The following is a 25,698-nucleotide window of genomic DNA, read 5'->3' on the forward strand; positions in this document are numbered from 1 at the left end:
ATTTGGCATTGTCTGGAGTAGTGAAAAGGTCGAGAGGGGCACACCCCACTTGTTGAAGATTAGCTGCAGTTGATTGATGTCCAACTTCCATGAGAGGCAGACTAAATTGCAACTCCTTTGGCACCCACCATTGTGATTTGTATGCCCAGGACATTATCCACTGTTAGATCTATGTTGGGGAGCAGCACCCATTAGCAAAGTGTTTTAGCCTCCTGTGACCTTGTACAATCTTGCTTCTTTATGTAATAACAAATTGTAATGTCTGTTCACATCAGTAATCGCTGGTTGGCAATTGGTGGTAGAAAAGCTTTGAGCTAATGTCACCGCTCTTAAAGTCAAGACATTGATGTGTAGTTGCATTTCTTCTGATGACCAAAGGCTCAGAAGATTTTGGAGATGGGTTCCTCATATATAAAGGGATGCATTCCAGGTCAGGTGGAATTAAGTATCTTTCTAGTTTGTGTTTTGACCTGCAAAGATGTTGGCTGGCTTGGTCTACCAGGTGAGGGCTTGTTTGGGTTTGGGTGTTAAGGATATGGCACCTAAATGTCTTGTCACTTATTGCCATTGAAAGTCCAGTTGCTCCTGGAGAGGACTCATAAGGAGGCAGCTCTGACGGACAAAAGGGGTTCAGGATGACATAATCACTAACATGGTCTTAAATAAGTAAACTGTGTGCATGTGCTCAACTCTTGTCAGCAGCCTCCGCGTGTCTCCTCTTTCCTGTGATGGATAAAGTTTGAATGTGCCCATACCTATACAAGATCTTTAAAAAAGTACCTGTTGCTGTAGTCTTAGAATTCAGTTTTCCTATTAAGTGTCTGATTCAGCTCATTTAAGAGATGGATTGTAAAGTTCACTGCTTGGATTGTATGTTCAAGTGTCAATCCTTGATGAGGCAGATAAACACCCTCACTCCTTGCCACCACATGTGTGCTGACATGTGTGCTGTTGGGCGATATATTTGATGAAAACTATCGAATGAAGGCCCAGTGGCAGAACCTTGAATTGAAGCTGTTGAACAATGACAATGAATTGGAGGAACTTTTTATTCTTGAGGTAAATTGGAATTTGAAAGTTTGCTAGAAACTCTCCCTTGTTAATTGCAGTATGCCATGAAGAGAAACCATTTAAAGGATTTTTTCTTTATCAATTAGTTGAGCGCTTGCATGTCTGATGTATTTATTCCCAGAAAGAGCCTTGAATATAAACCATGATTGTGCTGGGGTGTGGGCATTGTCTCTTATTGCCATTTTCTGAAGAATTTATGTAATTTCTGCCTACTAAGCTTTTAGATGCAGATAGCGCTCCTTCTTTGATGGTGGTATATGCACCTGAACATTAATTTTATGGTGTGGCCATTCTGGCTAAAGTAATATACAGTTCTTAAGGGTCCAATGTTTTAACATGCCAGGCTAGAAAATGTGCCTGAAGTTTCCCTCCCCCTGGCTTAGATGTTGAGAGGTGCGGGTGGCCTGAGAAGTGAGGCGTGTCGACCATGGTCCTTACATTTGCTGAAGGAGGAACCTCTTCCCCCTTCATTAAGAATGTGCATCTGATTATCTTTCATAGCCATAAAGGTAATGGGGACGAAAAGTGACAGAGGATTATTATGCTCGTTGACGATTAGATTGACGGTTAGATAGCCTTAATTGGAAGGTTAGTCTGCATTGCATGGAGTCAAGAGAACAGGCTGTGTCTGCGTTTATTGCTTGTAGTGCATAATCTATGTGCTTTCCGAAAAGCTGATGGCCATTAAAAGAAATATCCAGAATGTTACATTGTACTGCCGGGCAGAAAGATGTGCTTCTGATGGATACATCTACCTGCAGGTTCTTCACCTGTTGAAAATCTCGAGGTGCCATACTGGATCTGAAAAATGTTCATACCTGTCCTGTGCAAGTCTGAGGGCTCTGTCTCCATCTCTGCATGGTAAACAGCATCTCATTGATTTTGAAGCAGCCCTATTGCACTCACCCTGGCACCAGTTCTCCGTCCATTTTTTTCTGTACCCTTGGAGTCGTAGACGAAACAGATCAATCATGGCAGTGCAACAGCTAGATTGGAAACTTTTTAATGATAGTTTGTGACATTTCTTTAGGACGGGGAGGTGCACAGGACTGCTGAGGAATCTGCAGGCAGACAAGAAATATAATTACCTAGGTTAATTTTCTGATTGATAGCTTTTCAGCGTATTCCTCGCCTGTTGAATAGATTTCCAGGCATTACCTTCTCTCAGGTGGAGGGAAATTATCAGACAACGAAATCCTGAAGCACAGAACTTGCCAAATGACCATCCCTCCTCACTTCTAAATCCAAGCACTATATGTAGGAAGCTGGCTCTGTATATACTATACCAAAATGAGGTATAGTGTGCACAGTGTCCAGTGCAACTCCAAATGTAGGCAGAGGAAAAAGTAGATAGCACCTTACTCTCTATTTGTGATAGTGTGGGCGAGCAGTAAGGCTTTATCAGAGAGTAGTGTTAAGCATTTGTTGTACACACTCAATCAGCAAATGACTAAACTCAGACCAATTTTGTTTGTATAAAAATATTAAGTTATGTTATTTCTAGAGCCAAGCCTAGCACAGATAAGTGAAATAAATGCTTTGCAAAATCTTATGCAATGTTTATACAATTGAATGCAGGTTCAAGTGCAATTTATTGAAATACTGGTAAGTTAAAATCTCGAAATTACATTTCAGATTACTTTTTAAGTTACTTTTTCTACTCAGTGTGATATGCCTAGATATCACACTGGGAGATTTCCTACAGAAAAGGTAAGTAAATCAGTTTTTGTACAGTTGCAGTTTTTCAGGTTTTCATACAAATCAACTTCACATGTTTCACGGAAAAACAGTCAATGTATACCTATGGAGAGAAATCAAGTTATCGATTAGCAGGTAAGTTCTTTGTTGTGGGAGTTGGTATTCTCGGGTGAGAACCAGGGTTTCCCCAAGATCAAGGATTGACTCTTGAAACACCCTCAGCGGCACTAGGGCGCCGGGAGCAATGTGCTAAGGCCCAATGTTATCCAATGTGGTTTAGGGGGCCTCCGGTTGGTGGCTGCCCACAAGCAGGCCACAAGGTTTTGGGTGCAAAACTCCTGGTGTTAGGCTCAGGGCAAATAGGGATTCAGTTTAGCACACAAAGTGCATGCGCAGCGGCTGCTGGGTGCAGGGTACTGTTTTGGAGGCCGGTGCCCTGTTGTTTTCAATGGGAGTTGCCAGTTTTGGGTTTTGGAAGCAGACTTGGTCCAGGCAGGCGTCCAGGAGGATCCAACAGCTGGGCAGGTAAGTTGGAGGGCTCGGGGACGTAGGTCGGTAGGTGCCCCTCAGGTTATTTTCTTCAGGGCACAGGGCGGCTGGATGCAGGGGTGTCTTTTGAGGTCGGATTTCACCTTACCAGTCCACTCGCGGTTGGGAGGGGTCTCCGTGCAGAGGCTGCAGGCGACGTTTGGGAGTCTTGGAAGGGTCACCCCACGGTGGACTCAGACTCTGGAGCGCTGGAGGACTGTGCTGAGACCGGTTGCCCACTTGTACTCTGGCCGTAGGTGTCTGGTACAGTGGTGGTTCCAGGCATCGGGTTTCTTTGTCCTCTTCATACTCTGAGTCTTTCTTGGCTGTTTCTTTTGAGCAAAGTTCTTGTTCACAGGAGTTCCAGTCTTTGTGGAAGGCGGTAATTCCTCCCAGGGGTTCTGGAGGTCGCTTGCTGCAGGACAAGGCGACCTTTGGCGCAGGATCTCTGGAAACTGCAGACTGGCCAGTAGGGCTGGGGCCCAGTCAGTTCTTCTCTGCAGTCTCCTCTGCTGGGCGTCTTCTTTCGGCCTTCTTCGTAGGTTGGGGGAATCGGTCTTCTTGGTTCAGGGCTGCCCATTAAATACTGTATTTAGGCGGCGTTTCAGGAGTCTAAAGTTCAGTAGCCGAGGTCAGTAGCCAATGGGCTACTGACCTTAGGGTGTTTACACCCTTTTTGTGCTCACCCACGTGGGGAAGTGAGCACAATCCCTGATCCTGATTGGAGAGTGCCTTCCATCTGCAAGATGGCGGGCACTGAAGAGTGGGCTTCACCTCACTTCTCCTACCTGAGGGGTGTGGTTGGCAGTGGTGGGCACACCTTCTGGACTGTGCTAAATTTCCCCCGAAAAGGAGGGGAGACAGGAAGGGGGCCTGCTCCTGATAGCAGGAAAGGCTGGGGGTCGCATTTCAAAGGTGGCAAGGCCTTTGAAGCTCCCCTGCCACGGATGGCTATTCTTGGCCTGGGGGAGGTGTGACAACCTCCGCCCAGAAAAGGCTTGGTTTCTAGGCTCAGGGAGCGAAGGCTCCCACCCCATGGATCTAGAAACATGTCTCTGTTTTGGCAGGCTGGTGTGTACCAGTCAGGGAACCCACCATCTCTAAGATGCCCTCTGAGTGCCATTTTCATTAAATCCCACACTGGCATCAGTGTGGGTTCAGTGTGGGTTTAGTTTGATACCAAACTTCCAAATTTTCAGTAAAGCCATTAAGATGCTGTGGAGTTCGTAATGACAAACTCCAAGCACCATATACTCTTAATGGCCTTACTGCACTTAGTGTCTTAGAACTGGTGCAGGCACTGTAGCGCTACAGGGCTCATGCACCTGTACCCTCACCACTGGTATAGTGCACCCAGCTAGAGAGGTGGCTGACCTATGCCAGGGCAGTGGGTTGTAGGCATGGCACACAGGGATGTGTGCCATGTCGACTCTTCACTTTGTTCTGCACCAAAACACGCAGCCTGCAGAGAGAGAGAGAGAGAGAGTAGGTGTGTGTGTATGTGTGTGTGTGTGTAGGTGTGTAGGTGTGTGTGTGCATGTAGGTGTAGGTGTGTGTGTAGGTGTGTGTGTAGGTGTGTGTGTGTGTGTGTGTGTGTGTAGGTACATGGCCTCTAAGGGTGGTACAATAAGTGTGTTAGCCTTAGAGGCCTTCCCCGGCCACAGTGCCCTTGGTACCCATTGTACCTTTTACAAGGGACTGACATGTGGCCAGAGAGGTGCCAATTGGGGGTACAAGGTACAGTTTTGGGAAAGAACACTGGCCCTGGGAACCTGGTTGGCAGGGACCCAGGGCACATTAAGTCAAAGTGCATCAGTAGTCTGGCAAAAACTGGGGGGTTATTGCAACAGAAACCCAGCTTCCTACACTATACGAATGTGTGAAGAGATGCCCATAATGCTGCATGACGTCTCAGCTACTGGTGCTTCCCTGGCCAGCGCAGATGTAGAAGGCTTTGCACTAGTATTGTGAGCACAGATTTGATGAGACCGTTCTTTCTTGACATAGCACATCTATATGCAAGGGATAATACAATGTGACCAAGTCCTCTTATGGATTGCCCACATAACCCACAAAGGTGCTAGGTCTCATACTGTATTTCCTTTATGTGATCAGTAGACTATCTGACCACCTTCTTTGGGTCCAGGTTATATGACCAAAATGTTGATTGATTCTCTATTTAAAAATATGAAATAAAATATGAATATATTTTGATAATGAACTGTTTTTTTATTTAGTCTATGTCGTGCTTGGTCCCAGTGAGTTTATTACTGCTAACTTGATTGTAGGACTCCTATAGAGCCTTGATTATCCATTAGAAGGGCTAGACTGTTTTGTTGTTCTAATTAAATCTGCCCTTCTACACCAGAAGGAGGGTCCTCAAATATTAGAGGCAGTGCGGTGTTATCGTTTTTTGCCAAAACGGTCTTGGGTTACATCATTACTACAACCGTAGATGAGGGCAACATCAGTTGTAAGCAAAGTGGTCATCAAAGGGGTTGAAGCCGTGGTCATTCAAAGAAGTAATAGTTTTGACAAAAACTCATCTGTTGCCTTCAACGAGATCCTAGCTCTTGAAGTTGACGATGAGAGTTGTCAGAGGGGCATCTCAACAAGTGTAGACCTTATGATCTTTTTCTTCACAATGAAGTCTTGCTTGCAGCCATCGACACGGAGACCTAGGAAAACGCTAGTCACATGCCTACAGATTTGGATTTATTTGAGCTTTCCTAGTATACTACGAACTACCCCAGAAGTCTGTACCTTAGGAGCAGGTTCATTGGGTTTGAGGCTCCGATCATGAGAACATATGAGGAGGCTTTGACCAGCTCCAGCTTCCACTTCTTGGCTTTAGTGGTAGGTGCACTTTTAGTATACACCGCCTGGTCACAGATCATTTTGTATGTGCAATGTTCTTGTATCTCTGTCATTCAGGGCTTTGTGACAATGTTTGGCAGACTTTACATCTCCCAACCACATGTGCAGAATAGTGGAGGCAAAGCAGGTATTTCTCGTTGCGATCATCATGAAAGAACATCCTGGCTTTGCAAGACTGGCAAGGCTTGTATAAGGTTTTAGCCTTGGAAGAAATGTCAGTCACCTGGATCTGTTCCAAGCGCTCAGCCAGCCAAATTCCAAAAGGGGCAGAAAAACCTCCTTAGCTCCTATAAATGGTGGTGAGATACATCTCAAAGATCGGACCAAAATGATTAAATAAATTGCAAATCACAACAGAGCTCTGAAGATTCTTTTGCTGTCACCTTGACTGCAGAAGAAAATCTGAGCAACTCAGCATGTTATTTGAAGGGTATGAAAGTCTGCAATGTTAATGTTACCTGCTGCGGGTTCCAAGCCTGGCAATGAAGAATATTCAAGCATGTGAATTTATGAAAGGTCTAGTGTTGAAAGACTAGTTGGCACTGCTCCTTATCTCCTCCTGAATGTTTTCATAACCGTGCCATACCTTTGAAACCAGGCAGTGGTTTTCAGGATCCAGTGAGCTCTGAAGATCTCTTAAAGATATGATGATCTACAGATGTAATGTCAATTCAGTGTCTGGATGAGCTCTCACATCTGCATTACTGCTTTGGTTCAAAATGGAGCTCTTTTGTTTTGCATTTACAACAGTGAAAGGACCGTTCTGGAGCTAGTATCTCCTGCTTTTTTGACCTAATCAATTAGGAATCTAATTAAAAAAAGCAATATACACATTGGAGTGAATACGTTGCCACTCCCTGAATGACTGAGGAGATTGTATTTAGCACAGGGAACTGAATTGTCTCAATGCCCTTCTTAGTTACAGATTGTACAGCTCACAGAAGGGATTCCAGTTTCATTTTGACAATCGGATGTTTTGCCTCAGTGCAGATGTTCTGGAGAAGTTGGTTCTTGGTTGGGCATATTATGCTACAGCTGTACTTAGACTGCAAAAGGGTGCACAGGTTTGCGTTTACTGGGCACAAGTAGAAGAGTTTGATTTCCATTAAAGAGTTAGAGGGCTAGCATTTTATTTCTTTGATAATTAAGAAAACAATTGGGGATTTTTTTAACTTTATAATTTGAGTTTTCCTTTTACATCAATCTGAGTTATTTTCTGAATCAACTCATCTATTGTTATTTGGTTATGCTTTGTTTGGGGCCTGATACATCTTTGAAGCCACCAGAGTTTGTAAAAAAAAAAAAGTGTTTGAGAACTTCTAGTATTCAGAGAGAACTAATTTCCTGTGACTGTTTAAATGTTACCCTGTCTCCACCAATAGAAACACAATTTATTGATATACACACCTCCCTGCCTAAGATTGCTTCAGTTAAAAATAGTGATTCTAAGTTTTGTACATTGATACCTGTTTATCTGAATGTTTTTGCCAGGTTGCTAATACAAGTACAAGGTTCTCTATTCTTGTTTAATTTCTGTGTGTCAAGGCACAAATGCTTCTGTACCCTATCTGTTTTACATTCCTTTGAAAATGTTCAAAGATATTGATTTGAAATGCATTATTGTTGTAATTTGTCTTTTCTTATTATATTTGTAGCACATTTACTAACGCACAACACCAGAACGAGAAAGAAACCAATTGATCTGGTAGAGCTACAGAGCTCAATCGACTCAATCAAAAAAACGCAAGAGGAAATTAACAGGTAATAACTATTTTTGTACTAATATGTTAGGACTGATAACATTATCAAGTCTTTTCTTAGCAGCCACCATTCTCTAGTTATACTCTCTCTGAATGTATTTTCTTCCTGAACTGAATATCCCATTCACTGATAAATTACAGCAAGCTCCATTATGATCCCAAATTTGTGATTTAGAGCTGGCAACAAATGAAAATGATGGTGGCATTATGTTGCACATCTCTTACAACTCTTCAAGGGTATATTATAAACTCCATTCTAAATGAATCTGCATCTGTTCCCAGTTCCCTGTAGATAATTCATTTTCTTATTCATACCAACACTTATTTATTCCCATGCTTTGTTAAAATAAGAGAAATTCACATTTTTATTAAAATGCATTTTGTCTACATCCTTGATAAGACAAATGATAGAAAATGAGGTCCAAAACTGCTTACAGATAAAATTAAATTAATTCCAACAACAAAAATGTCCCAAATTATAGTGTGGGGGACTCTACTTACTAGCATACATTACTTAAAAGTACCTGGTTTGATGCAGTGGATGCCCGGGTAACTTTTATTTTTATAAACTTCTTCTGTGGGCATTCTGCTTTTTCCATTAGTCTGAGTGTGGCTAATGTTGTTACTGTCACTTATGAAAACCCCTTTCTCGTTACCATTATCAATCTGTTTCCCATGCCTTATTCACACATTGTACTTAAGTATTCTTTTTCTTTTGTCTGAAATTGCGGGGCAGATTAATAATTTTTAAATATAATTTTTCTTTCATGTTTGCACATAAAGGCCTGTTTGTATTGTTTGCTCTATATGAATTTTTAACTCATTTTTGGGGAGGAATTGAACTGGTTCACGCAGCGATGAAAAATCTCCAATCTAGGTATGTGATAGAGACTTATAGCCACATGTTCCTTACCTTAGAATATTCCCCAGTCATCAGACTTGATCCGGATGTTTTTGAGCAGTACCCCTGCGCACCGGTAGGTGGCATAGTTTGGCTCCACGTCATCTGTGTCGTCCGCACAAGAAATGACATGCGCCGTACCTATATAGGTGCCACCCCAGTTTGCTAACTTCAGGTCGTTTCTTTCCGCACCAGATATCGTTGATCTATGAAGAGCTACCCTCAATCTCTTGACTGTTTTTTCTCAACTTGTTGTTGACTCTTTGTTGACTTTTTGTCGACATTTTTTTGAGAGATTTTCTCTCCTGGTGTGAAAGGATGTCCTCATGGAAATCCGCTGGTTTCAAACCATGTGGTGCCTGTCACAAGCAGATGGCTATGACAGACTCACACTTAGTTTGTCAGTGGTGCTTGGGGAGGGGCCACAACTCCAAGACCTGCGAGGACTGCTGCGCCATGCACCAAAAGTCGATGAGGGAGCTTATGTTGGTTGCCCCAGCAACGCTCAAAATCTTGGTTGCGCTGAAGGTCCCTTGACCATGAAGCTGCACCCGGCGGTCGTCATCTTGTTTGAAGTCGCAGGATAAGTCCCACCGCAAAAAGAGATCCAAGATGTCAAAGAGGTCTTCGACTACACCGCGACCATCTTAGTCTTCTGACGTGGAGCAGGAGCATTGGCACTCTAGCCTTCAGGCTTCAGTGGGGCCTGAGTCGGGGTCCGCTCATTGCTCCCTAACTTTTCTGGAACCGGAATGACCCCCGCCCAGCCGAAATAATTTTGTAAAGCCATGCACCTCATATTTGGGCCGCTGGCCTCTCTGGAGCTCCTACAGCCCCCATGGACTCGTGAGGTACCCTGACTGGATGCTCACCGATAGGTTCACCCTTGGCACCAGTTGGGCCACATGGGTTCAGTGTTGGATCTGGAGCAGAGCTATCCGCAAGATCGAGACCTTCCTCTGCGCCTGCTCTATTTCCGACGCTTCAGGCTGTGTATGTCTCACAGCGTTGCCATTCCCATTGTAATTCCAGACTCCAAAATGAAGCCAGACTGGGACAGGTGTACCATTTCCGGCGCGGACAACGGCCATGCCCTCCGGGTCACAGTCAGTGACTTTTTTTATTCAACAGGCCTAGAGAGGAAGACAAATGGGAGGGGTCTGAGGACTCTTAAGGATCCTAGCATCTCCTATTTGATACTGAGGACTAGTATGAGGAACTGGCAGAGGCCAGTATGTTAGACACACCACCGGACACTGGCTTGGTCTCGCCACCTACCGAGACTATGGAGGAAGGTGCCTTATTCGCTATGCTTGTGCTTAAGGTGATTTAGGTCTTGGACCTTCAGTTACTCTGTCAAGACGAACATCTTGACAGAGGTTCTTCAGTTGGAGTTGCCCCATATGATCCTTTACTCGCCTTTAATGAAACCCTTACCACTGTCCCACTTTGGGCCTCGTCCAATCCCTGCACAGGGACTCCTGTGTATAGGACAATTGCCCGCCTCCATCGCCCCACTCCTGGGTACTGCAGTTTCCTTACCCCGCACCTCACCCCAGAGAGCTTGGTGGTCCATTATGTCAGACCAATGGGTATTAGAAATTGTTATTACAAGGATATTGTCTAGAACTATTTCAATAACCACTAAATATTCCACCAAAATAGAAGGTCTTAAATCCACAACATCTACACTTGCTTAAAGTAGAAGTAAATGCATTACTATATAATGGGGATATCGGTGCACACTTCAAATAGTCACTGACGGATTTAAGTACCTTCGGATATTTGTAACACACGATCATCCACAATTCACTGAAAAGAACCTGACCCAACACCTGACGAGATTAAAAAAAGATGTTTAATATTGGCGCACGCTAACTTTGACGCTCCTGGGCAGAGCTGCCGTCTTTAAAATGATGCTGTACAAAAGGGGGTGGTGATGGACGAAGCATCTGAACCAATCAAACACTCACACCCAGTCAAAAGATCTGGGTTAAATCCATCACCGTTCTTTAGCCCACTCTGCCACCCCAGTTCAGACATTGCCATAAGCAAATCAGTCTGACCCTGTGCCTCATGGGAACAGTCCAGCCCGAATTCCCGAGCCATGCCTTCCCTGGACCGGAAACAAGCATCCTAGGACCAGTTTCTGGCATTTCAGTCGTGATCAGCCAGGCTTGCTTGAATCCAGTGGCAGAGCGAGCAATGGACTCACGTCTGAGCATACCGTGCCAACTTATGGCGAACAAAGCGGTACAAAAGGGGGTGGTGATGGACAGAGCATCTGAACCAATCAAACACTCGCACCCAGTCAAAAGATCTGGGTTAAATCCATCACCGTTCTTTAGCCCACTCTGCCACCCCAGTTCAGACATTGCCATGTGCAAATCAGTCTGACCCTGTGCCTCATACTACACTAGGACAGTCCTGCATCAAATACATCGTGCAGACACACCGCTCTACCTCAGACAATGCGGGGAGGCAGGCACGTTCTACCATACTATTTGGCTGTGTCCCAAGATAGTATACTACTGGAAGGCGGTGATGCGAACACTCTCCCAGGTCACTCATGTTACCATACTGCCAAACCCGAGATGCTGTCTGCTCAATATCTGGGAGCCGACTGGCTTAAATACGATTGCTCAGGACTGGGTAACTTTAGGCATGACGGTAGCAAAAAGAAATATTGCACAACGCTGGGGATCCAGAGTTAGTCCCACTCTCAATCAATGGTGCAAAGACATGGACATGGCAATGATGGCGGAAAAGTCAGTATATATCCATAGAGGGTGTCTGAAAAAATGGGAGAAGGTCTGCGGGGGCTGGAATACCTATCGGGGCAATCTATGTAAACCTTCCCCGCTGGAAGAATCCGAATCTTATACTAGTGCATGAACAATCGAGGATAAATAGTTCCTTAATATCAGTATTACTAAGAAGCACATGTGCGCAGGGGGTGGAACTTAGGAGCATGTACTGTGAGTCACAAAAGACGGATAATGTATATAACATTGGATGTGTTTCTGTCTGCCCTGCAAAATACACTGTCATTGGAATATAATGCAAAATGTTTAATTAAAATGTTTTTTCTTTTAAAAAGGGGGCTATCGAAATAGTCCCACACAAACATCAAAACAAGGGAGTTTACTCCCTTAATTTCCTCATAACAGCCCCAAGAAGCTTCACAAAGTGCTTAGCAGTAGTAGTAGCAGCAGCAAAACTAAGAAGCAAAAACATTAATGCATTTCCCTACCTAGACGATTGGCTGATCAAGAGTACAAAACCAATGCTTATCAGACATCCAAAAGACAATAAATCTATTACATCAATTGGGTTTCTCGATCAGTGCGACAAAATCATATCTCCAACCATCCAAAATCCAACCTTACCTGGTTTCAATACTCAGTACCATCTTGGGGACAGCTCGCCCCTATCCCCAAAGTGTTCTCAATCTCCAGAACCAACTGAATCTTTTTCATCCACATCACCTACCAGTCACAACAGTGATGCGCATACTAGTAATGAGGGCGTCTTGCATAGCAGTAGTGCCCCATGCTCACCTACACGAGACCCCCTTCAGGAGTGTTTAGCATCTCAATGGTCACAAGCAGGAGGGAGCATGGAAGAGCTAGTGTTGGTTTCACCCAAGGTTCATCAGGCACTATTGTGGCAGAACAATCAAAACACATTAACCCGGAGAGCCTTCAAAGATCCATTCCCACAGATAACAGTCACAACCGATGCATCAATTCTGGGACATTGTGGCTCAGGGACACTGGACAGCACAACAATAGGTCCTACATATCTTCATGTTAGAACTTCTAGCCATTGCAATGGTTCTCAAAGCTTTCCTCACAAGCATGGCGGGGTAGCCAATCCTCCTATGCATAGTCAATATGACTGCAATGTATTATATTCCGAAATGGAAGGAACCCATTGGTTGTGCATGGCCTGTTTCAATTTTATCGAGAGTGGTGCACGCTGCTTTACTAACTGATTATTGATGGTTCTCAAGCATGTCCATCTATGAAGGATACCATTGCTGGGGAACTAAAGTTGCAGGTAAGTAACTCATTTTTTTCTGAATTGTTATGTTTCATAATGAGGTTTTTTCTGTTGATTATTGTACATTCTCTCCAGAAAAATGTATTATGTCACCACGTTTCGCAACCAACTCCATAATCATGCACTGTTAATAAAAAAAGACATTACACAGTTGAAGGATGTTAATTTAATGCATTCTAAACTACCTATTTTTGCCTATCTATATAACACCCTGAAATCCAATATACTGATTTGAAGTTGACAGGAAAAACTACTATTGGCAAAGTTTTGAAAATATTGATTTTTGCAAGGATATTGGTATTTGACAAAAAATAATTAGTTGTAATTATTCTCCTGTTTGCTTTAAATGGATTCACCTAAAACCAAATAATGGTAGAAGCTTAGCTGAAAACCTATTTAAGGCCAAGTTTTTGTAGGCTCTTAATCATTCGAGATCTCATAAGCAGATCTCTTACATAGTTAAATAGATCTGGGGAGATTCCTTAATATTTGTGGGTAGAAGTTTAGGGCTTCGGGTAAAAGACCCTTTTCATTTTGACCAAGAGTATTTTGGCATTTTGCTGATCTAAGTATTACAATATTTTTCATTTAAGATGGGGCTTTTGGCCAGCCTTTTTTCAGCTCTGAAATACCTTTTTTTATGTCTTGGTTTGAAAGTGTCTTAGCTGATAAACTTGCTGCTTCTTTGAAAATTTAAAAGCATGCATACATTCCAAAACCATTCTTGTGACAGTTCACGGCCAAGTGCGTCTTTAGTATAGGTTCCCATTGTTATTTGGATTTGGCATTGTTTTGATTTGTATGCACAATCATAATCAGTGGGTGAAAATTGTTTATGCAGTTAGAGTTTGAGGCATGGTTGCAACCGATTTATTTCTATTTAGCATATAATGCCTGTGTTGTAAACCCGCATCTAATGTTTTTGTGTGCTTTATGACATATACTTGCATAGCTAATTTTGAGGAAACATGCAGTTCAAGGGTGTAAAATTGATATTCACACATTGTTTTCTTTTATATTAGAAACATCATAGCTCTCCGCAATCGGGTGGTCGTCAATGCAGCAGCTACAGACAGCAACTTCCTGCAGCAGAGGGACTATTGTATTATTTTCTTCCTCATTATTCTGCAGATTTTCATCAACTTCTTATTTAAGTAGAAAGTTTATCGAAAAAGATGGACAAAATTGGATTATATGACCGGATCACTGGACCTTTAAGTTGGATTGGATCCCATATGATGCAATATAGCTCAAAACAAACTGCTGCAGTTGGATGCTCTTGCCTCAAAAGATAAATTTTATGCTTAGTCTGTTCAAGACTTGTTGGATACATCTGTTTAAGATGAGAAATTAAGAGCCCTTGATTCTGCGCCTATACATTTTATTTTAAAATGCCGATAAAACTTTCCTTTTTTTATCACAAACACATTTGATGTATCTCTGCAGAAGCATACATGTATACTATGTACATATAACATACCTTGTTGTAGATTCCGCCAGAAAAGGCTGCAGCTGCTAAGAATGCAGAACCTGACCAAATGTTAAGTAACCAAGAGCTTTGTAAAGCAGCAAAGGTTTGCACAGATCTAGAGTAAGGAATGAAGTTCCTGATTCATGCCAGAAGGGACATGTACAAATCCTTCTATGACAACCGCTTGTATTTTAAGCAAGTTGTATGGTGGTAGAGGAGCAGTATCCACATACACAACAATTGGTTTCTCAGGGTATTTGAATAACTTGTGGATAAAAAAATTAATTGGTCATGACGTAGGATAGCAGAAATTCAGCTGTTTACTCATGAAATCTGGGTGGATCTGTCATTTTGTGCCATAGAGGGCTGCAGACCATTTTAGATGTTCATCACCATCCATCAGACGTTTAGAGGAGTGTAAAAATAGTACTGAGACTGCATAGAGACTAGTAGTGCTTTTATTCTGACTCTGTATCCTGCATGGTTTGACCCTTCCAAAGGCAGGTGGAGAGTAGGCTGGCCCACCTCACCCTGCGGTATTGGCAAAGTCCATAGACGAGGTTATGAGAGCTTCACAAAAGCGAATATACTGCAGTGTGACAGTTGCTTTGTATCTCCTTTATATTGTTGAATGAAGCAAAGAAATTGAAGAAGAGTGCAATGAAAAAGAAGTCAACAAGATGGTGAAACAGTAGAGACGACAGTGGCGGCCATATTAATTCTTGAACACCGTTTGAAAAACATGAAAGTTGTCTTGTACGGGAGATGGGAAGTCTTTGAAGCCTCAGTACATTATCTATGTAGTCATGGATCCAGTTAGAGGCCAGATAACATTAAATTCATGATGACTTCATAACAAGAAGATGGGACAGTGGGTATATAATTGATACCTTGAAAAATTGCGCGGACAACTCGTTCTTTGCTCTTATTGTTTGTGTTATTCTGATTTGACTTGGGTGGAAATAAGCCCATACTGCATGGTAAGTTTTCATAGAATTCAAAATTGTGCAGTAATTTGCAGTCACTTAGCAACATAAAGCTCTAAAAAGCATAACATACGGAAAATATACAATATTGAAGGAGAGCAGCAACATTTATAGGTACTTTAGGCCCAGTCATATTGCCCAACAACGTGATCCATTTGTGAAATTTGTAGTCTGAATTGGGCATCTCTTGAAACTACGGATGGCCACCTTGATGTGGACAAGAAGGAGACAGTAAGTTTCCAGGAAATGCAAGCATGTACTGCTTTGGAGAGCCGCAGATCAAATGGAGCCCAGCCACATGCTTCTCTCACATGCACTTAAGAATATTCAGTCACATAAATGATGTCTGATTATGAGTGTGCACTAGGCAGGAACACAGTCGAGGGTTCCTAAGTTTTGCAAGCTCCTGTCGATCATTTTTAGCTCTTTGACTGTTACAAATCCGTGTACATCTTTTTCATAACTTTAGACACTGGTCATGTAAGCTGCCTTTGCTCCTATGGAACTTTTATGGGGAAACTGAATATGATCTGTTACTTGTCTTAACATTGTGTTCCACTTTCTCGAGTTTGGTATGTATCTCCAGCTTCAAAACATTTTGTCAGATTCCTCACCATCATGGTCCTCTTTTTGTGTCATTCTTTCTTCTGCTCTTTTTTGCTTACTTTTGCTTACTCTTATGCATCCTACTCAAGAATTGGTAAATTTTGATATTGCAAATTGAAATTAGATAACAATAGTGCCAAGTATATCTGCGTCCTTTCTATGGGGAATATTTCACAAACGCGGCTTCCTTAAAACCAATAAGCAAAGAATAGCAGTGGATTACCATCTCATCTGAAACGGTCTGGTTGTTCAGCAGACCACTATCGAAGTCATTGATCGTTAAATAGCCAAAATTGAATGTCACAAGGAACAAAAGTCATATGGTGACTGTGCCTGGGCTAAATTATAGCTGCCAGACTTGGTTTCCGTTACATTTTTATTTAGGCATATTAGGGTCACACATTGACCATGCAATCTTAGCCTATTCTGCAAGTTCGGTTTAAATGATCCCATCAGCTTAGGTGAAGGAGTAGAGTGCATCTCTTATTTTCCTCTTTTCACTGGAGGTTAGAGTTGATTGAAATAATTAATAAAGATTTCTATATCTTATTTTTAATGTTCAGTATTTTGAAGAACGCCCGGCCCTGCCTCAGTGAAAACAGGGCTTGCTTCCCATGGAGCAAGGGTAGTATAATGTCACTGCGATGTGGTCACTGCACAGAAGAGAAGCAAGAAACAGGCTGCTCGTATGCTTCTACATTCCCAAATCTGTTTGTGTTTTTAGTTAAGATATTTTAGATATTGACACTGCTACACTTTACTTTTTGTGTAACTTTGAACCACCCTTGTGCACTAAACAGTAGATTTATAATAGATGCACATGTGATACACACCTCTGTCATTCGGCTGTACACTTGGCATTAAAACTATGAGTTGAAGATCTACTAGTTTGTAAATGGCACCATTTTCCCGCAATATCATTATAATATTTTACCATATTATGACCCATTTTTATTCCTTTAGTTTATTTAAGATGTGTTTCTTAAATTTCAAATTTCCCAGAGTTTTGTACAGCTGGTGAGATTTTTTGGACATTTATTGTATCGCCTCATGGTCATGCTACTAAAAACATTTGAGGGTGTTGAGGAACTCTGCTCCACAACAATATTTCTTTTTTCATATATTTACATCTTGTGATGTCCCTGGGAAACTGTTATTACATCTTAATTCTCGATATACATCGTGTTTTACACAAACACACAAGATTGTGAGTAAATATGAGATGTACTTTTGTTCTCAGTACTCCTTGGCATGAGTATAAGCCTATTGTGTCATCTCTCTGTAAATTGTAGTCCTTACTCTCGCTGAGTATTGAAACTCGATACTTATTTTTATTTATAAACAAAAATATATTCTTGTTATATTGTTGCAGCAGATTTTGAACATGCTGTCTGTCTGCTGTATGAATCAACTATATGTATGATGAGCACCATGCTTGTAATGGTTTGCTTTAATACAGTGCACCACTGGACTATACTTCAAACTAGTATCACCTTCAAAATACATAATAGAGCAGCAAGTCCTTCAACATCTACGCTAAAACGCTGACACATGGCATCAATGTTATATCTGTTACATCTACAGTGCAATTAAAAGCAGTTTCTTTTGTTTGGAAGTGAATGGGCAGGTCTATCAATCGTGCTTTATCGATCTAATGTAATCCCATTTCTCGAAACATCTGATAAAATTAGTTTTGAAATGGGCTACTGACATAACATACAAAGGATGAGCAGGATACTGGACTAGAAGGGGCTTTTATCTTTTTTACTGAATTGTCATGCACACTGGCTATCTCAGTGAGTCCAGTAATGTATTTTCAGTAAAAAATAAAGAGTACAGATTGATTCATGTTGGCAAAAGATATACTAATGCTGGGTCCAGGCACCTCTCAGGCTCTTTGTTACACAGTGAGTTGCCCTCCAAATCTCAATAGTTACAATTTTAGTGTTTGAGATCACAGAGCTAATACAATCCTTCTTGGTTGAAGAATGAGACTGTCACAGTGGGATCACTGTTTAATATTGGGCAAGAGCTTTGACCATGAAAGGAGAGTTTCAGCTTAGCTGGAAACTGCTGCATTAGAAAGAACACTCGCCACAGGAAAATGTGCACACGTTCTTAGCTCTGAATATTAAGGGTCTCCATCTAAACATACACGTTGTGCACCCTGAGGCTGACCTACCACTCAAATGCTGAAAACAAGGATTTTGAGGTGTTTCATTTGCAAGCTTTTCAATACAAATATGTTGCCTTGTCACTTGCTGGTGGCCAGAGCACCCATGTGAAAAAAGCAAAGAAACCAGCTACTCAAAGTAGTCTAATTGTGCCAGAGTAGTTAGGTCATCAAATGCATATTTACAAAATACTTCTAATTCTAGATTCATTCCCCTTTTTAGGTCAGGGACAAGTCTGCCAGTCTTTGACATATATCCTAGTTTGGGTGCGTTCTGATCATGTGCAACCGCAAAGCCGATATACCAATACAATAATGCTTAAACTGCATTGCTTTGGTAAATCTCAGAGTGCGTTTGTTCAAGATGATTTCTCTTTTCTTAAATCACCTACTTTGTAAATGGAAAGAGGCACATTCAGATCTAAGCCATATATTTGAGAGCTAAGAATCAATTGCATGAACGTATCAATGACTCGAAGGAGCCAGCAAGTCTTGCCGTGACTGTGTTCTGTTACTTATATACTAAAAAGCACACATTTGAAACATAATACAGATTATATTTTCTTTTACCTGTGTAAATACGTCGTATGTTATCAGAAAGCTGAAACTTATTTCATTCGCTTTTTTAGCAAAAGTCAGTTGAAGGCCTGGTTTGTGTTGCTTTTCTCAAATCCTATCCATCTTTCACAATCATAATCCGCTTGATCATGTGCACTTATTTTTTCTGCACGTCCTTATAAAAATGTATTTGTACAGATCGCATCTGTTGGGCAGGCGGATGCTTCCTCCTAGTTTTTACAGGTAGATACGAATAGCTATCTTCTTCGGAGACTTTTCTTATATGCAGTAATTGACCGATGCTGATTAGTTTTTCAAAAGTTACCATGCGTGCGGATTGCTCTTTGCACTCCAAGCCTTTAATTTGCAACTAGTAAAGCATGTACAATTGGTACAATTACTGAGGGATAAAAGGTATGTTTGTCATGTGTATAGAAGGAATAGTTAAAGCAATATGAACTATATATTAATTTGTCTTGTATAGCATGTCCGTCCTTTTCTTCAAGTTTTGGTTTGTAACATATCATGAAGTATTTGTAAAGGTACAGTGTCTTTCTCATTGTAAACTACATCTCATTGAAACTTGTCCTACACTGTGGTTCTTTTATTCGGGACACATTAGACCTCCTTGTGCCTGAAGACTTCCTTTCTTGAGATACTGGTTGTGTATTGAAAAGGTGGGGTTATTTACTTGCATATAGTCCACAAAAAGGTGTTCTGAACGTGATCCAAAATATTCCAGAGATTACTTTTTTTTTGTAACTCCTATCACAAAGCAGTTTTTTTCAAATTAAACTATCACTATTTAAAAGAACGTTGTACTCTTGCTTACAGTTCCCTTCTGTTCCCAACAAGTGAGAACCTTGCACCACTTTGCATTAGACAGTAAACAACCAAACAAGTTGGGGTTCTCCACGACCAGGGAACACACAGGATAGCCTTAGTGGCAATCTCTGATCATGTCAACTTATGTCGCACATCTGTTCCTTCTTTCCCACCTCCCAATAATAACTAGAACCAATGTCTTAGATTCTTTCTTCACAGAAGATACCGGCTGACCAAGGTTATGCCACAAATGCCTAACTTGGTTGTGGGCTTACTGTGGGTGTTAGCTTCCCACATGTACTCTTACCAGGAAGCCTTCTGCTGGCCGTGTTGGCACCTTGTAATCTCCTGCCAATTTTTCTTCAAGTATTGAAAGTCATTCTTGATAGCTGGAGGCCTTTGCTTCAGGAATGATCAGGAACTGGGAAACTTCCTGATACAGTGCTACTGGAGACTTTTCTTGGTTGATGAATGTTGGTGACCAGTCAAAAGTAGACACAGCATTACTTGGCACCCATCCACCAAGAACTGCTAGTGCTTCTGTTAATAAGTACTAGAAGTCATTTTTGGAACTGAGCGAAGTTTTGTCCCACACTAAATCAAAGGTGTTTGCACATTCTGAGATTGGCGAAGCATAAAATAAGTCCATCTTCTTGAGTTACCTTGCTGACGGAGGTTGGTAACGCTATTGCATTATAACTTTCAAAGGGTCCTAAACCACCATCAGTCAGCCTAAACGTTGGCAGATCCACGTAGGCTATCCGTTCATACCTTTTCCTAGCGTCAGCAAGGTTAAGATCTTGGTGACGCATGAATACCCCTTCCTTGTAAAGCAACTAAGATCATGAATTCAGGTGTTTGGGCCATCAGACCCATTTATGGCTCCTGGCTCAAAGTGCATAATCAGCATGGTGGTCCCAAAGTAACACGGCGGGAATAGCCCTGTGCATCTGTTAGGTCCTGAAGCTAGATTTCACATGGAAAAATGAAGACCTTCCTCTTTACATAGGAGGTAGAGTAAGATGATCCACTGTCGCAGGAACCTCAGATTTTTTCCTCTTATCTCATAATGATACCTAGTGAGCCAAAATGGCAGACACGTCTCGGGAGCCTCCATCTCCTGGCTCCGAACATGTGTCTATCACAATGTACAGCTGATATTTTTGCTGTGCTGCCACTGTGTATTTTTCCATGATCCTTAGCCCCTGGTCAGTGCAACCGACATTAGCATACATTTCTCTTTTACATTTTGAGCTCTGTTTAGCTGTCACTACAGAAGTGCCTAATTACCATTGCCACTTGTATTCACTACATGGCTAGAGACAATCCTGCATCAAATTTAAGAGGAGAATTTTCAGAGGAATAGAAAACAGTCTCTAGGCTATTTGTAAAAATTAACTGCGCCTGGCACTCTCTTCCATGGGTCTCAAATTCCAGAACAGCAGTATGGCAGAAGGTGATCTTCACTCACTCACCTGAAGTAGCACATAATTGATTTAAGCCTGGAAGTCATTCTAAACTCTTGATTAGAATGAAGTGGGAAATCCTTAAGTTGGGTCTGTATAAAGGCACCAGTGAGACCACTGGAGTAATTGAGCTTTGATTAAATAAGCATATTGATTTAAAGTTGATTATGAACTACCTAATTTCCTTGATGACTAAGGAGTTGTGAAAGGTGCCATTTAAAGTTTTTGTGTATGTAAACTGCCCGTAGACTAATCTCAATGTAGCTTAATTGTTTTCACCAAAGCAGGACATTATCTGAAGGCCATATTAATCTTAAAACTTTTGTTTAATCAAACGTACATTAAAATGTTTATTACAAGCATGTTGCTTGTCAGTCTTCTCAGCCACATGACGTATAATGGCATCTGGAGGCAAATATTTCTACCCTAAGTGCTTCCTTTCATTGCATGAGGGTAAGGAATATCATAATCACAGTCTTCCATGTAAGCATGCAAGTGTGTGGGGTGGTCTTGAGGGTGCTTGCCTTGCACCACAAAACCTTTCTTATTGATTTTCATCTCTCAGAAGTGAATAATCAATTGAAAGAGTAATAAAGTTTTGGATTCCACTACGAGGCAATACAAGAGTCCGTATAGTTGGCAACGGAAGGGAATCAATAGACCAAGAGTACTAAAATTACAAAATCACCTCTTTCATAGGAGCTTGTCTATTAAGAGTATGTTGAAACATCCCCTTGCACTTTGACCATCGTTGAGAAATGATTTGTCAGATTATATTTTTGCAATATTGTGAGTTTGTGCCTTTTGATGGATTCACTCTGTTTAGGAGCTGTGTAAAATAAAATATTATTTGTGTTTGTGCCATATACACATTGTCATGCGAAGAGTTGCATCCATAAGGTGCACCTGTTGTCATTTGAAGAATGCTTTTAATCTGTCAGATTGTGAAAAGAAACGTATATTTTTTATATATTCTTCTCCACACCCAAGTTTCAAGAGTTCTTTAGTACTAATTGATTCAGCTATTTATTTGATCCTTTTTATAACTCGTTTGCTTTTCTGATGGGTGTCCATTAAAGGTAGGGCAATTTGTGACCCTACATAATCTGCCATATCAGCAACGCTGACCTCGGAATTAAACGTGTTTTTTTCTGTGTTATGAAAGAAAATCTCACTGCTACTAAGTGGGACTACTTGTTTAGGGTCAGACGCGAAATGAAATCTAAAGATAATCTTTTTAATTCAACAGGCAAATATTCTCTTCAAAAGGCACAGTGAAGCAGTTGTTTGTTGTTTTCACTACTTTCTTGTAAATTAGACGGATTATTTTTATCCACATTCATTATTTCAACACATTGCTTGTTTTGTACTGTTACATTTTTTTAATTGAAGAGACTGTTATATAAAAGATGAAGAAGACCAGTGTTTCCCTATGACAGAGCCAGAACCATTGACAACAATGAATGTGAAAGTACTCTACAATATTTATATAGGAATAATACCACATTTTGTTTTGTACCTTATGAGTATGCACATGTCAAAAAATGTTTTACTGTTCCGTTGAACAATTTGTTATTTGAAAAGGATTCTCGTTTTACAGGCCATGTGGCACTGAATTAGAATGACATTGTTCAGAAGAATGGGAAGTCTTGTCTCTTAAGCATGTTATATGTTCACTGGCATTGGACATCTTGTTAAATGGCTTGTAAATTAAAGCACTACCACTGGTCAATAATTTTGTATGAATACCTGTTAGAATAAAAAGACGGGATCATCACTGTGAGAGCAGTGCATTCTTTTGTTTTATATATATATTTAGCCTCTTCGAAAAGAACACGACTTAGGCCTGTTTTTCAAGTTCCTTATATCCATGTTCATACCGGTATCTGTGAAGTCTACTTTATCAACCTGGATTTTTAAAAAATTGCACCTGAAAAACCGATTAGCCATGTATGATACTCCTTTGCACTTAACAATGTCTGTTGTGATTCATTTGTTGATTTGTGACACACTGTAAATGGGGGTTGCATGCCTGCTTGTAAATGTCAAAATGTTTTATCAAAGCTGGTTGGTCAGTAGCTCAGTCCCACAGATCACAGCAAATGGTGCTTGCCCCAGTGCACTATTTGCTTTGTAAAAGTGATCTGTGGCGGATCCTTTCAATATAGCCCCGGTTATGGTGTGGGCTTAGTGGTAAGGAATATCATACTCAATTCCATATTCTGCAAGGGGTCACATGCTTTGATCCCTCAAGCTTTTTCCAAAGAAAATAACTGCTGAAATAAAGTATTGAAAATTAGTAGGAAGAAATGGTTATTTGTGACAACGTTTTCATCTGTTGCTTTGTTACAATGGCCGATTTACATAAACAGTATACCATTACGCCCAATAGACCCGTCTGGTTGTGGTGATATATAGGGTTTGTAGGTTCTCTAAGAACAAAATGTTCCCAACAACTGAGCTGCACTGTACGGTGGTTTTTCATTGTATACAGAGTACAGACCCACTCATATGGTGAAATGTAGAGTGAAAAATGAGTATCATGAAAACCTATGTATTTCTGAAATGGACACAAGATATGGAGCTTAGGAGCAGTGGTTATTTATACATCTCTGAATTTGTGGGTACCCGTACAAACGTATGATTTAGCGGGTACTTTTCAAAATGTCTTTCTTATATGCTGGCTTATATTTGAAAGGCACAAATGTAGCAAAATCCAATTGGTAATAACAAATGTTCTACTATTCTGTGCTCCCACATGTCTTCCGATAAAAATGGTACCTCACTTGTGTCGTAGGGCCTTGTGCCTGCGACAGAAAATGGCCCAAAACACAACATAGACGCTACACATTTTTCCACTGAAAACTGACCCCTTTTTTGCAAAGTGAGTAGCTGTGGAGTTGGGGCCCTAGCTCAGCCGATACGTAGGGAAACCGAGCAAACTTGCACAATTTTGAAAACTAGACACCTAGGGAATCCAGGGTAGGGTGACTTGCATGGCTCTCAGTGGATTTTGTTTACCCAGAATTCCTTGCAAACCTCAAACTTTGCCTAAAAAAGCACACTTTCCTCACATTTCTGTGATGGAAAGTTCTGGAATCTGCGGGGAGCCACAAAAGTCAATCTACCCGGCATTCCCCAAAGTCTCCCGATAAAAATGGTACCTCACTTCTGTGGGTAGGCCTAGTGTCCGCAACAGGAAAAGGCCCAAAACACAGCATGGACCCATCACATTTTCCACTGAAAACTGACCCTTTTTTCCCCACTGTGGGTACCTGTAGATTTTGGACCCTAGCTCAGGCGGCACCTAGGGAAACCTGTACATTTTTTAAAACCAGACAACTAGGAGCATCCCGGTTAGGGCGAGTTGAGAGGCTCTCACCAGGTTTATTTTACCCAGAATCCCTTGCAAACTTCAAACTTCGACAAAAAACACATTTTCCTCACATTTCTGTGAAGGAATGTTCTTGAATCTGCACGGATCCACAAACGTCCTTCCAGCATTCCCCCAAGTCTCCCAATAAAAATGGTACCTCACTTGTGTGTGCAGGCCTAGTGCCCACAATAAGAAGCAGCCCAAAACGCAACATGGATACATTACAGTTTATCATCAAAACTGACTCTTTTTAGGCCAAAGTCTACCAGAGAGCTGACTGGTTTGCAAAGAAATTATTATTTTTTTTCGAACTCTTTATTAAAAAAAACTCAAGAGACCATACAGTACAAAATATTTCCATTAGGACCTCGTGGCGCAACCACAGATGGTCAAAAACGATAAGTTCATGAGGGAGTAAAGAAAGAAATTAAGATTTAACACATTCAATAAGCGTCTATATACCCACGCCTTGTTCTCTGTACTTTCGCCAGGACACCCACACTTTTTCCCATTTTTTAGCACATCTCCTGCTTTTGTAAACAGTTTCTTCGGCCTTGCTAACAAATTCTTGACGACATTCAGAAAGCTTCCCTGGGGATGCTTTCCGCCTGCTGCTTGCCATTGTTTTTAGGGCTCGGGCTCTGCGTACACTGCGCATGCAGTGTCGCGCAGCGAGAGTCCTATTCCGGGCGATTTGAAAATGGACCTTGAAATTCCACATCGCTCGTGCGTGTGGATTTCCAAGGTCCATTTCCATTGGCCTTTGCCTGCGTGCTGTTTTTAAAAACAGAACACGCAATGGGCCATAGACGGTCACGTACCTCCGCCTATGGCCTATTGGTGTCTGTTAGGCACACCAGAGGCCATATGTTTTGAATTATCGCGGCTTGACAGCCGCGATAATTCAAAACATGTGCTCGCAGTGGCGTGCACGCGCACCACTCGCGGGCTTTTTCCTGCCGTCAGTACCTGCGCCGCTCTGCTGAGCTGGAGCTCCCAACAATTTGCAACCCACCACCCTTTCCCGATCGCCCCCCCTGCGCACAAGCCCTCACATGCACACACCACTTTTCTCTTGTAACACACTTTCTGCTAACTCTCACATTTCGTCCGCTTTAGATACTTGCACAAGTGCCACCATTGCCTACGTAACGTTTGTTCTTGTGCTTCAGTGTCTACCATATATTGCAGTATTATACCTCTAATTGTACTTTGGTTTCTCTTGTAACCTGCACACGTCACTTTTTCCTCCTGTATTGCACCATTTACTACCTCATGTATTCCGCCCGCCCACAACCGCCACCCCAGCCCCACGCAACTTAAACGCCTGCTCTTGT

The 25,698-nt window shown here is 41.6% G+C and overlaps 1 protein-coding gene across 6 annotated transcripts in view; it reads left to right on the plus strand.

The window, feature by feature from the left end:
• Positions 1–14,269, plus strand: part of OSBPL8 (oxysterol binding protein like 8) — a 1,077,846-nt gene extending 1,063,577 nt beyond the window's left edge. For all 6 annotated transcript variants that reach the window (XM_078678323.1, XM_078678342.1, XM_078678332.1 and 3 more), the window contains 2 exons: positions 7,830–7,935; positions 13,923–14,269. In XM_078678323.1, coding sequence (XP_078534449.1) covers positions 7,830–7,935; positions 13,923–14,058 — 242 coding nt within the window. In that variant the 3' untranslated portion in view covers positions 14,059–14,269. The remainder of the gene's footprint in view (positions 1–7,829; positions 7,936–13,922) is intronic.
• The last annotated feature ends 11,429 nt before the right edge of the window (positions 14,270–25,698 follow it).

This window comes from Lissotriton helveticus, chromosome 1_1 (assembly GCF_964261635.1).
Source record: "Lissotriton helveticus chromosome 1_1, aLisHel1.1, whole genome shotgun sequence".
NCBI classification, from domain to species: Eukaryota; Metazoa; Chordata; class Amphibia; order Caudata; family Salamandridae; genus Lissotriton; species Lissotriton helveticus.